Below are 14,428 nucleotides of genomic sequence, written 5' to 3' on the forward strand. Positions count from 1 at the left end.
TATAAACAGGAAGTGACCTTCAAGCACTAAAATATTTACATTAATACCCAGATCAATAAAATAGAAAGAGGATGTATATATTTTTTAATCCAATTTATTTTTCATGATCATTTTCAAATAAATGTATAGTAGTGTTAACATAGATCCCTTAAAGGTCCAATTCAGCCGTTTTATCTCAATCAAATCATTTCTAGGTAAAAATGTAAATGGTCATAAAGAAACAAAAAAAGCTTCTTAGCAAAGAGCAATTTCTCAAGCAATAATTTGGCTAGGACTGTCTGTGAGTGGTCTGAGTGGGGAGGGGAAAACAGAAAACTATCTGTTATTGGCAGAGAAGTTTGGAACTCTTTTTTTTAATGGACTATTAACTAATTTACCGCCTGGTGATGTCACCAGGTAAGCCAAAACTCCAACCAACCAAAACGGGCAGAAGTCTTTTCAAACTGCTCTTACACTAAAAGGGCATTATCATCGTTTTAAAAATGTCCTACCTCATAGTGTGGAAATGTGTATATAAAATTAATTAAGTTTTGACTGCACTGGGCCTTTAAGGGAACAGGGAATCCAGCAGGTAGCCAAATATCTCTAAATGATACTAAGTTATTTTATGTCTGCTTTACTCTTAATGGCTAGTATGAACAGAGCATGTTGAAATACAAGGGCATTTTCCCTCTACTAAAGGGCTTCAGGTCAGAGTTATTCAGCTTTAGTCACTTTTTCCAAGAACAATATGCAAAACTAAACAAGCTCAGTAGATTTGTTTATGGCTCAAAGAGAAACATGATGCCTGAATCACTTTGCATCTCATCTGGGTTATTGCAGTGTTGCCAACAGACGTTTGAAATCCTAAAGCTGCATTCAAATGGTCTGGCGCTGGCTGCTCATGATCTAAAAACCCCACACAGCATGTATTTAAATAAGCAGTTTTATACGATTTATAGAGATGCAGGATGATGAAGTGGAACTAACCTCAAATTAACTTGTGTGTGTGCTGCTGACTGCACATTGTCATTGTAGAGATCCCTGTATGTCCTATGCTTTATCAGAATAACAGAGTCAAATTAATTGTCTAATCTGTATGGCACAAACTCTTGCTAACTGTTCCAGAGCTAAGGGTTGTGATCTAGTAATCCACACAATTGATTTATTTTAGTACTTTTGAATGTGCTCATTTGGGATCATTGTATGTTAGTGGGGCCTATTTTGTGAGTCAAATCAAGTGGACTCGGACCAGACTGCCTTGTAGAGGAACAGAGAACAACTCTTGATGTAATGGGCAGTAAGGGAAAAGGACTTGAAGTTGTTCAGAATGAATGTTAATGGTAGAAGCACATTCTCAAAGGCTGTAAATTGCACAAGACCGCTTTAGACATGGCTCTTATTGCTTTTGTGTGTTTCTGTTAAATGTCAATGACAGACAGAGGTGAAAGACTGTGCCTATTTTCTGCCATTTAAATCAAGTTGTTTCCACATCGGGCAGTCATGCAACTATTCTCTCTTATGAAGGGTTCGAACTCTCCCCACCATGTTGTTTTAAGTATACTGATCAAGGACAGTTTAACTGATGTCTCTGCATGCTAAAATTATACCGGCTGGGTATGGGGGCAGTTTAGAATGATAGTTGTAGAATATTTTGTTCGTGGGCTACCATAATTGTGATATGTTAAAGTTCCGATACATCACGCCTGCTATCACAAGGTGAACCTCACTCAAATACAGACAAGCACAGAATGTCAACTGTGTTCGGAAATATATTGGCTAAACAAAAATGGGTTTGTTTAAATAGTTTGCTGTGCACGTTCTGTTTTGATAATGGTCTTGGGACTCTCTTGTCAGAGGTTTCACAAACCTCAGGGATATGTCTGTTATATTGTCTGACCATTCATCTCAGCTCTGAGCATCTAGTGAAGCCACAGGGAAGTCAAAGTACAGTAGCTAGCTGGTCTATCCCAGAGTCGCCCACAGTTTAATGAGGGCTTTGGATGACCTTTGAACCATCTGTAAAACCAGTTGTGTTCAGTAGGGCACACTGTAGAATACAGTATGTTTTGCAATGGAATATAGACATCAGTGTTCTTATTAGATTTCCTCCGTTTCAAAACAATTTCCACCTAATGACATGACCCAGGGCTCTCGCCTTTCAGAGTATGTCCACAGAATGAGAGGTACCATCATCTAGGAATCATCTAGGAATGTCTGCATTGTATGGGTCGACTGTATGAACTAAAACCTTTTTCAATAAGACTGTTACTTTAAAACATTGTTACTTTGACTTTGAAAGGATTTCTGCTGGGAAAGTGACTGTCCCCAGAGCTCTGCAATAACCTACCATGCCTGTAATCGTTTCAAACTGCCATCCAAAACATTTTCTTTTATTAAAAATTTCATTTTTTTTATACAATGGCTTATTTTATTCCGTATTCTCCCATCTGCTTCTTTTAAAGTTGTTTTGTCATGTCCCAAGGATGATATCTGAGAGTAAGGTCTCTGTTGACCTCTGGTCTGGTCTGGACCGTCTTGTCTGTATGAATGAGAAGTGCTAAAATGTTTGGGAAGTCTGGGACGAGGCCGAGGGAGGAAGATATTGTCAAAATATTAAACAGGAAAGATTCACTAGTTTCCAGGTTCTGTTGGAGCACAATACTGCAATTTGTTTCATTTGAACCTTAGATCAAATTCTTTCCTTGGCACCACATAGACTTTCCAACCACACCACAATAGCTAATTGATAGTTTATGAATAGAGCTTTGTGTGATTGAAGATATGGGGTAACACTTTTTATGTATCTAGATTGGTACAGTAGTAGAATCCAAATGCAATTATTAATATCTGTAAAGCAGAGTTGGGATTAGTTAAAAGTTAAGTGAATGCAACAAACACTGGACTGCAATACCCATGGCAAAAAAAAAACGGCAATACCCATGGTTCTAGGTTTGGCCACAAGATGGCAGACCTCCCCATGAGTTACTCTAAATCCATTGCTCCCACTGACCATCTGGTCATCAGAAACCTCCAAGTTAATTTCCTCTCTCCACTAAGACTGAGGCAATTAGCATGAGACAGTTACTGATCAGCCCTGCAGTGGTCCGTATATCTGAGCTATTAGAAAGGATTTATAGAGTGATGTACTTGAGCGGCCCTTCATTTAGTTTGTCCAGTACTAACTCCTAGTTAAATCACATGCAAATATTCTGGCAGTGAATTTTAAACGACTGTGTGTACACCATGCTATAACGCTGTAATATACTTTCTAACTGTATGCTTATGTCCATATCTAGGATGGATTGCCGTAATAGTGATTTTATCATTTAAGTACAAAGTTACACAGTTCCAGTGGACAGTGCCATATCCACTTGATTACAGACACTGTTGTGAACTTCATTAGAGGATACAGTACACGTTCCACATCAGTAATTGACTGTCTGGAATTGATTGAGATTATTTTAGTGACGGGTCTTTCTTGAATTGATGTGGCATTTGAACATGGCATTTTGGAAAAATGTAACTTTTTTCTATATTTGTATTTATTTATTTGGGTACGTCTTCCCATTCTACATCAACTAATATGGCAGCTTAATGACTTTAAATAATGTACCATTATGATAGCATTCTGCCACCAGTAGGAGTAGTAACACCAATGATGGTAACACCAGTGAGACGTTTTACGTTATTGAGGATTTTCTTAAATGGAGGCCACAGATGCTAAGGTCATTGACCCTTTAAAAATAATTTACTAAAGTGATATGATTAATAATTTTGTTCACAATGTAATTTCCCTTCATTTAAATGTAGTAACACCAAGTGAAAAGTTGGATTTAGACACACCAAATAATCAATGGAATCCTCAAATTTATGACATACTAAAATAGAGTGATTAGCTAATATTTTATTTAAAGCGGCAATCAGCAGTAGAAAAGATAACGAAGTTTCATCCCCGCCGCTGTTTCGGTAAAAAAGTTGAGGGATGGGACCATCCATTATATCAAAATGATAGTTTTAACCAGGTTTTGAGGCTACATAGTGTTTTTACATTTACAAACAGTGGAGTAAAACACGTTTATTTTGGGTTCTGATGGGGTATGACAGTTGAACTAAGCTCGAGGCAAGTTATATTCAAGAATCAATGGGTACATACATTTATTTATAAGTCCAAAAATTGATGTAGCAACTGCTGTTTGCCCCTTTAAAATAGACCCCTCACCTGATTACAGTTTGCTACAGGAGGGAATGCTCAAGGTCCTTGTATATCTTTGTAATGAGTGATTTTCAAGGCAATGACATAAACCGAAGGGTCAGACATACTAGTAAAAAAAATGTATTTTAGCAGCTTTTGTTTTTATTGATCTATACAATATATTAAATACTTTTGTTCACTTTGTAGCATTCAAAATAATAGATACAGTTGAAGTCGGAAGTTTACATACACCTTAGCCAAATACATTTAAACTCAGTTTTTCACAATTCCTGACATTTAATCCTAGTAAAAATTCCCTGTCTTAGGTCAGTTAGGATCACCACTTTATTTTAAGAATGTGAAATGTCAGAATAATAATAGAGAGAATGATTTATTTCAGCTTTTATTTCTTTCATCACATTCCCACTGCCCACAAATGTTCTATAGGATTGAGGTCAGGGCTTTGTGATGGCCACTCCAATACCTTGACTTTGTTGTCCTTAAGCCATTTTGCCACAATTTTGGAAGTATGCTTGGGGTCATTGTCCATTTGGAAGACCCATTTGAGACCAAGCTTTAACTTCCTGACTGATGTCTTGAGATGTTGCTTCAATATATCCACATACTTTTCCTTCCTGATGATGCCATCTATTTTGTGAAGTGCACCAGTCCCTCCTGCAGCAAAGCACCCCCACAGCATGATGCTGCCACCCTCATGCTTCACGGTTGGGATGGTGTTCTTCGGCTTGCAAGCCACCCCGTTTTTCCTCCAAACATAACAATGGTAATTATGGGCAAACAGTTATATTTTTGTTTAATCAGACCAGAGGACATGTCTCCAAAAAGTAAGATCTTTGTTCCCATGTGCAGTTGCAAACCATAGTCTGGCTTTTTTATGGCGGTTTTGGAGCAGTGGCTATTTCCTTGCTGAGCGGCCTTTCAGGTTATGTCGATATAGGACTCGTTTTACTGTGGATATAGACAATTTTGTACCTGTTTCCTCCAGCATCTTCACAAGGTCCTTTGCTGTTGTTCTGGGATTGATTTGCACTTTTCGCACTAAAGTACGTTCAGAACGCGTCTCCTTCCTGAGCAGTTTGACGGCTGCGTGGTCCCATGGTGTTTATACTTGCGTACTATTGTTTGTACAGATGAACGTGGTACCTTCAGGCGTTTGGAAATTGCTCCCAAGGATGAACCAGACTGGTGGAGGTCTACAATTTTTATTCTGAGGTCTTGGCTGATTTCTTTTGATTTTCCCATGATGTCAAGCAAAGAGGCACTGAGTTTGAAGGTAGACCTTGAAATACATCCACAGGTACACCTCCAATTGACTCAAATTATGTCAATTAGCCTATCAGAAGCTTCTAAAGCCATGACATCATTTTCTAGAATGCTGTTTAAAAGTTCAGTCAACTTAGTGTATGTAAACTTCTGACCCACTGGAATTGTGATACAGTGACTTATAAGTGAAATAATCTGTTTGTAAACAATTGTTGGAAAAATTACTTAATGCACAAAGTAGATGTCCTAACCGACTTGCCAAAACTATAGTTTGTTAACAAGAAATGTGTGGAGTGGTTGAAAAACGAGTTTTAATGACTCCAACCTAAGTGTATGTAAACTTCCGACTTCAACTGTATCTCTAAATCTCCAAAACATGTCACTACAACTCTACATCACTACTGGGACAAGCCAATTTTCTTACCCTAAATACTTTAAAAAATGCATAAATATAACGTTTTGCAGTATAAAGGGCGTGCCTTATGTTTTATCTTTGATACACAAAAACATATGATGTTTAAATATTTGTCATTTGAAAGGGGTTTTAATGGTTGCAAAAGCAAGGGACACAAATGCCACCACAATTCAAGAACGACCCTGACACTAGACCAGTGTTGTGTGAAAGCCAGACACTGTACAGAGAAACCTGACTCGGTACTCTCTTATACTAACTGTACTGTGTCTGTCTCCTCCTCTGCTGCTCTGCAGCACCAGTCCCCACTCCTGGCTGCACTGCATCTGACTCAAATGTTTACCTGCCAATTAAACAGAGCCTATAAAAGGCAATGGGTCGGCTGCCAGACTCTGACGAGGGGTTCAGAGCAGCAGGAGAGAGAGGTTATAAATCGCTTTGATGCAGACCATAGTCTGAGGCCCAAATTCCTTCGCTGGAGCTAGTGAGAGCAGAGCACTAGCGGAGAGCCAGAAACCCTGATGATTCATGCCTTACCGCTGACCACTTGGAGCAGGAGAGCATGCTGCTGTGCAGAAGAGCAGATGCAATGGAAAAAAAGGACAGCAGCTCAATCTTTGCCAAACTAGCCATTTGTGTGGCTATGGCTTTGAATGCACATCAACAAGCAGTTTGGCTAAATATATAATTCTCCTCTAGAGTGGTGGAGTCAGTGTGTGGATAGAAAAACACTGTGAAATTCCACACATTGATATGTGATTTATTTTGTTTACGATGACTAATAACTAGGTATCCATGCAGACTCAACAGGGTATTATTTCAATAGGGGGTTGATTCTTCTGCCCTTCAGTCGGCCATAACTCATGCCTGTTGATCTTCTCATATAATTTAGGCTAAAGCCTATTAAAGTGTACAATCCTGTACAATCCACTCCTCATGTTGGTCTTGGAATGATGTATCAGAAATGAAAATACAGGGGTGAGAGTTTCTCTTTTTATTTGATTTAGCTATAGTTCAAGAAAAATAATGAACAGAAAGAATGTGTCAGTCTGATAAGAGGAGAGGGTAGAACATCATTTAAGGAAAACAAATACAATGTCTGTTATTATGATGAACAGTTCATGTGTTTAAAACCTCTTAAATGTAAAGTCTCCATATTTGGGGACCATATTTGATTTTTTTTTCCAATTCAGTCTGGTATGAGAACGGTGGCCCCTATCTGCAAAAGCAGGGTGTCTGCGGAAAGCTGAGTATCTTGGCTATTGATCGGTGCCTTCAAATCTTTAGTGTGACTTACTACCATAAATGGTCATACAAATTTATAAGGGCAGGCCGAGCCGATGACATTTCAAGATAGCTGCTACCTACATTCCGGTTAGTGTTGTGAAGCATAAACTAAATAAACACGGAATACGTTGATACACATCGAAAGCCGGGACTCCACAGATTATGAGGATATCTTATTTGTCTGCCTGTGACCTACCGTTATTGATCACCAGCCCCTAGAGTCAAAATGTTTATTTTACACAACGTTTTCATCAAACAGCAAACATCTTACACGGTAAGCTTCGATTTGGTCTGTGTTTGAGCAATAGCTACATGGGCAGTATCAAATTAATCCTTAGGTAGTTAGGAACAAATCTAGCCTATTGCCAATGTTATCTGATGATGTATAACTTAATGGCAACATTGAATGTCCACCGAGTGACTATATCTTTGCGCATCAAAAATATGATGTTGCCTGCTTACACGCTGTAGGCATCCATTACATAGGGGATTGGCTACTATGGCACCTTGACAGTCTTGTCGCCAATGAGATAAGCTTTCCAGGGATATGCAGTTGACCTGGGTGGGACAAAGCAAGGCCTAGAACCTTTTAACATCTAGTGTGCAAAAACAGTGCAATTACCACATTCAGGCACTTTGGAGAGGTTGAAAGGACACTTGAATGTACCCTGGATACTCCATAACACCACCACAATGGAACAAATATAATTTAGTGATTGCAAATATGTAATAGCACTGGAAATATCTAATTTACAGACATATGCCACTTTGGAGAGGTTTAGGGACACTTGGAAACCTCCCGTGACCACACCTGACACCACTTTCTAAAACATCTGCCCATTTCTAGTTAAGTCTATCAATCCCATTTTTGTTTCTGATATTGTTCACGTTGTGGAAGCCATCTGATGTGTTTCCAGCTCTAGTCCTCAATAATTCACTTATAGCTTGTCAATGAAAGATGACTTTCAAAATAAATAAAATAAAAAACGGTTGTTTTGTGTATTCTGAACTATGTAACTCCTATCTTCTGATCATTTCCTCACAATCTCCCAGATGTCTTCTTTCCAAATGTACCAAGTTTTTGCATGTCAGAATCATGTAATTACACATGAATAGCAGTTACTTTTGGGTATGTCTATTTAGGTGGAAATCTACATTTTCCCATTACATTTAATTAATTAAAAGGATTGAGCAGTAGCTAGGCCTATCCAAATCATATTTCAGGCGGCACACTGGACACTTTGTAACATATTTACAGTTGAGAGCGCCATAGTGCAACATTGTATTTTAGACCAGTGGGCTCGGTCTCTGGATTTGATAGATGGAGGGGGCTTTAGAACGTGTTTTGTAAATGAGTAATTGTGTGCAATTCCGTAGACCCCATAGCGGTCCCCGGATGTACCACCGCACGCTCGGTACTATTTCCATAAAAGGCATGCAGCAGCGGATATGCCCATGTTATTCCCTACCAAACTGTTGACATTTCTTCAAATTAGTAAATTATGAATGAAAGCATGGAATAAAACACGACAGGCAATATCATAGTTTTAACTTTTCCAATGTATTTCTAAATAAGAGTGCGTAGTTGGGGGGCATCATTGAAACTCCAAGTCTAGTGGCAAGAAAATAACAGCGAGAAAAGGAACAGATCGTAATAAAAATGATAAATTACATTGTGCGTAATTTCCCGCGTCACATTGTAACGTTCCCCTTCCAATTACAGATAAATAAAGTATAGTAGGAGCAGAGGAAATGACCGGTCGGGTAGTGCCGGGGGAGTCATTGCTACCGGATCCCTTGGGACGTCCCTACCCTAACCTTAACCCCTACCCTTTTTTATTTATACTTCAGTGAGGTAGGGACGTCCTAAGGATCCCAGATAGCAAGAATCGTGCTGGGAGAGAGGCCCTGCTGCACGGTTTGAAAGGAAAAGGATTGGAGCTGGAGCCATGAGTGACGTTATCTGATGGAAAGAGGGAGGGAGAAAGAGAGACGGCTGTACTCCATTAGCTGAAGCCGGAGGAGACCCTTTGGGATACTTCACTTGGACGAGTTCTTTGGGATTTTCTCTTTGAACAGATCTAGATACATTATTTAGAAGAAAAAAAACGCGTTGACTATCGAAACCTCGGAAGTTTTAGTGGCTTTTTGGATTTGGGTTGGTGTATTTGAGAAGGTGAGTGGACACAAACTGATTATAATTTTCGTCCTCCCAGCTCGCAATAAATGTAGACTAGTCAGTCTTTTGCGCACTCTGCTGCTAGGAATTGAGTTTTGTACGCCTACTGCGCATTAAACGACCGGTTATATCTGGTAAATAAGTTAGGATTTAGGGGTTTAACTCCTTTTTACTCCTTGAAACTTAATTTAGCTAATTTATGGACATGTTTTACTGAGTTACTGGTTGACCAGATTTAGTGTGCTCAGGAGTTCTTGCATGGGGCTGCTTACGTAATCAACTTCATATTTTGTCTGGCTCTCTTTACCGTTAGAAAAAGCAGGTAGAAAAAACAGGTAAACACACACATGGTAAGTCTTCTTATTGTTCAGCTTGCCATAACTAGGCCTGTAGCCTACCCTTTGTTCTCATTTGGCTATTGAATAATTGACGGCGTCCTCTGTAAAATTCAAACAAGTATAGTGATAGGCCATTTGAAGCATGCTTGGGCTATAAGAGAACATATATTTGACTTAGATTGAAGGAAGCAGACACTGTTTAAGTTATGGAAGCGCAACATTTTCCCAAATCAAAACACTAACACTGATCGGCTATGGTGGTGAGGGTCTTGTGCGTCCTCAAGTCACGTTCAGCAAGTCACGCACCAATTGGATACATCAGTTGATGTATCCAAGGGTAACAGTATTTTTTTTCCTACCAGTTGAATGGAACAATGTTTATTATTGGGCAATTTTTCCTAATTGTTGTGATTTGTGGCAGGATGGCGCTGGACGGTATACGGATGCCCGATGGCTGCTATGCGGACGGGACGTGGGAACTGAAGATGCATGTGACAGACCTCCACAGGGACGTGTCTTTGAGGGTCACCGGCGAGATCCACATTGGTGGGGTCATGCTCAAACTCGTGGAGAAACTTGGTGAGAGATGCAGTTACACTCCTTTTAGTACAGATCTGCTGAAAGAAATGTGCCAACATGTTCTGTTTTTATGTCCCATATCATTCAAACCTTCTATTCAGAAGGACATTTTCTACTACATTTGTTTTCCTTCTGTGGTTGAGCAAGGGGGAGGAAGGCCATAGTTGGTCATGAGGCAATGTTCCTTAGCCCCTCTCCCCTTTACCTCCCATCTGCAGATGGGTTCTCTATGGCAGTTATCTAGTCATATTTGTGGAGCAGTAAATTCATTTCTTCTGGAATGCCAGTTAATGTAAACACCATTAACAGATAATAGCTACGTGTAACCAGTGAGCGACATGCATGAAAGATACAGGCTACTGTGTTGGCTTAAGTGGATATTCAGAATCTATCTAGCCTGTAATGTTTTACAATATGGACACACTATAACTTCTCACATATTCTAGTACATGAGAAGCAGCATCAAGTCAACCACTTCCAATGGAATTATGCTGCCATTCCACAAGTTCCTGAGTGTGAGAGACTGGATGGAGAGTGGGCATAAAAGCTCTGTTTGAGGCTGTGGAACACTGACTTGTTTCATGGTAGAAAAAGGTGATGGTAGCAGTGCAGTTTGGGACTTGACAGCATTTCCCTGGCCTGCCCATTTCCCTATTTTAGCCCTCCTGTTAAAGCTCAGGATAATTGGGGCCTTTGTTCTCTGTGGTCGTCTGTGCTGCATTTAAACCAGGCTCATAAGCAGCACTGCTGCTGCACCATGTGGGAAGGCATGAATGTGTGTGGTTGTATGAAGCTGTGAGCGCAAACCTCACTCTTCTGAAGGCCTGGATTCTCTGTGTTACAGGACAAGGGTGTGTGTGTTTGAAGGGGTTTGTCCAGCTTGTTGAAATATTGAACTCATTCACTGCTCTTATTATTGGTCAATAGGTTGTGTGTTCATGGTACCTTTCTCAGTCTGCAGGAATCATATTATACTTGGTCATGGCTACCTTTTGGTCTTGTGAGTTGTAATCTCCAGTGGATTCCAGTGGTTTGATGTCCATGGATTAGAATAGCTTGGTTCGGCTGACCATGACTGGTAGTTGTTCATGTCACACTGAAACAAAACAACACTATGTGAGTGGAGTAGGCCTAGTGGGTGTGTGTGTGTTTGTTTGTTTGCATGTGAGGAGACGCATCTAAGTGCAGCAAGAGCCACATCTGCTGATTGTCTCTAACATGCTGACTAGACCTGGCGTGCACCATTGCGCACATGTTGATTTTGTCCACCCACACCAGATGCGATCAGGACACACAGGTTGAAACGAACTCTGAACCAACTATATTCATTTGGGGACAGGTCGAAAATCATTAAACATTTGTCAATTTAGCTAGCTAGCTTGCTGTTGCTAGCTAATTTGTCCTGGGATATAAACATTGGGTTGTTATTTTACCTGAAATGCACAAGGTCCTCTACTCTGACAAATAAGCTACAGATAAAAAGGTAAACATAGTTTGTTTCTAGTAATCTCTCCTCCTTCCGGCTTCTTCTTCTTTGCACTTAATGTGGCGGTTGGCAACCAACTTTAAGGTGCATTACCACCACCACCAACTGGACTGGAGTGTGGACCTCAGTTCATCTTTTAGTCACCCACGTGGGTATATGCTCCTTAAAACCAATGAGATGGGAGAGGCGGGACTTGCAGCGCGTCAAGCGTCACAAATAGAACCAAGTTCTATTTTGGCGCCTGGCTACGCAGACGCGCGCGGTGTGGTCAGCATGTAAAACTCCCCATTGTCAAGATCACCAGTGGCTTCAGTATCTCTTGATTACAGTACAACACAACATGAACTGTAAAAGCACTGCTGCTGAGCTAACTAACTAGTTACTAGTCACTCCAGTCATATTGACCTCTTAAACCCTTTCTTTGTGTATTATTTGTTTTGATTACACTCACGTGAGGATTGGCAAGTTGAGAAGTTTAAGTAGCTGCCATGGCTATCCTCAAACACTCCCCACAGTTTACTGGTTGGTTGTTTTCACCCTAGATAGCATGGGGACATTAAAATAGGCCTAGTCGGGTTTTCTATTGTAATCATTAACCCTCTCTGTAGACTTCACACATGACTACTACACTCACTACCTTTTACAAGCACAGTATGTTGGCCTGTTGCTCAAATACTGTACCTATGACCAACAGATAAACTGGTTAGTCAGTTGCATCAATGTGATGGTGAAGTGATCAAGTATGATCAGAGTTTTGAGTGGAAATCAACAAGTTGGCTTTGAACTTGAGAGCGGGAGCATGGGACCTTCACATGATGAAACTGTCGTGGGCATCTCCCTCACCTTTCATTCGACACTGGTGTAGTGTGGGAAAAGGCGCCACCTCTTTGTGTGCTTTTTCCCAGCTGTAAGTGACCTGTTTTAATGCCTCCCAGTCCACCCACCTCTCTCACGGGTGACATTGTTGAATCGTTTAGAAAAGACCCCTCTGAACTGCTCTCAAGTGCTCTAGTCACATGTACACATATGGATTCACTGATTGGTTGGATGTAATGCGAGTCATATGGTTGTCTTGTTGTATGCAGGCTCTTTTGGAGGGCACTTTTTTGAAGGAAGTCAACACACACACATGCTGGGGGACACGTAGATGCCACACACTTCTGGCATGCGTGTTCTCCGTCACAGACACAAAGGACGCCCTTGTGTTTCTGTTTGTGTCGAAGGGGACAATCCTTGGCATGCCTTACGCTGCATTGTGTCACACACATACTAAATTAAGATTCCAGGACCTCACATGGTGGTTTCACAGGTATTGTTCACAGCTCACGTTCAAAGCACAGCCCTTATTTATTTACCAGCACTGTTGTCTTATTTATTGTGTTTATTTTGATGTATAGTGGGTCGTGGCATGTCTGCATGATGCATGTCCGTGTGTGTGCTGTCCATGTGTGTGTTCTGTGTCTCATCCCTCAGCCCTCCTCCATCTCCTCCTATAAGCAGTGGCCTTCGTCCTACCTCAATGTCTCAGATGGGGAGCAGGAGCTCCAGGATGATGGATTAAACAGTGAAATGCCAGGAAAGCACTTTGCTATTGATTACAGCCTTCATTCTCTCCTGGCCTGCAGAGAGGAGAGCTGTATTTAAGGCTGCATAATTGAACCCCCCGCTGATCGCCCCCTCACTCACTACTTCACTTGTTTGTGTCTGCTGGCTTTGGACATTATTACTCTCTTCTTTTTCAAAGTGCTTCCTTTGAAAGCTTTCTGTTGGAATCAAAGAAGGGGAAACTAACATCCGACTTAACAACATTAGCAGTCGGATTTATTTGATGAAGATGGAAAGCTTGTCATACTGTATTGTATCAACCATTGTAGGAAGTCTAGTTTATCTGTAGAACTTCTATGATATTTTGGTTCACTATGAGTTGCACTACTTGTATCGGATATGGTCAAAATGGTCCAACTTGGCCCAACTTCATTTTACACGCAACCATGTGCTTTTGCTGCTGCATCAATTGCCATTGCCATTCTCTCCATCTACTTACTCAGTTTCACACAGTAAACCACACATCGTTTGCCACCTCCTGAGCACTTTTCATTGCCAGACATCACCTCCATCTAGAGGTCTGTGCAGGACTGATTTCTTCATCCCGCAGCTTTTCGTTTTGCTGGCCTTCTGTACGACTCCCAACCGCAGTCCCGCAATGTTATTTTTGGCATATGTGACGCAGCTCACCTGCCAGCCATGGTCCCAGCAATTTTGTGCCCTATAGGCAATATCAAAATGCGCAAAAATAACCCAAGAAATAGGTTAAATTACCAGAGATTCTCACGTGGCCCATTTTATATTAGGCTATTGGTATTACTAGGATATATCAGCCAATAGGCAAGATGTAGTTTGAAGAGAGCAGAGTTGGAGAGAGAGCGAACACTTGCACTTTCTCTTGAGCTACAGTTTGCATTTACCCTACCTCTTAGGAGCGGGACTTTCAGACAGAGACAAATATGGGTGATCAATATGTATTTCTAGGCAATGTAGTAAACCGTTTGCCTGGCTACCCAGACTCCTTGCTCTGGCCAAATGTTACGCCACGTCCACAGACGTTAGTTTCTTCTCCGCAATGAGTCTGTATCTGAATACCACCCCAACAATTTCTAAAATGAAAACACATTCTAACTGTTCTGATTGG

At 40.7% G+C, this 14,428-nt stretch overlaps 1 protein-coding gene across 2 annotated transcripts in view; it reads left to right on the forward strand.

The window, feature by feature from the left end:
* Positions 1-9,046: 9,046 nt before the first annotated feature.
* The window catches only part of LOC311145423 (fermitin family homolog 2-like), a 100,142-nt gene continuing 94,760 nt past the window's right edge, over positions 9,047-14,428 (forward strand). For both annotated transcript variants that reach the window (XM_084181659.1, XM_084181660.1), the window contains exons 1-2: positions 9,047-9,333; positions 10,096-10,253. In XM_084181659.1, the coding sequence (XP_084037785.1) occupies positions 10,097-10,253 (157 nt within the window). In that variant the 5' untranslated portion in view covers positions 9,047-9,333; position 10,096. The remainder of the gene's footprint in view (positions 9,334-10,095; positions 10,254-14,428) is intronic.

Source organism: Coregonus lavaretus (assembly GCF_964263955.1).
Source record: "Coregonus lavaretus genome assembly, chromosome: 18".
Lineage (NCBI taxonomy): Eukaryota > Metazoa > Chordata > Actinopteri > Salmoniformes > Salmonidae > Coregonus > Coregonus lavaretus.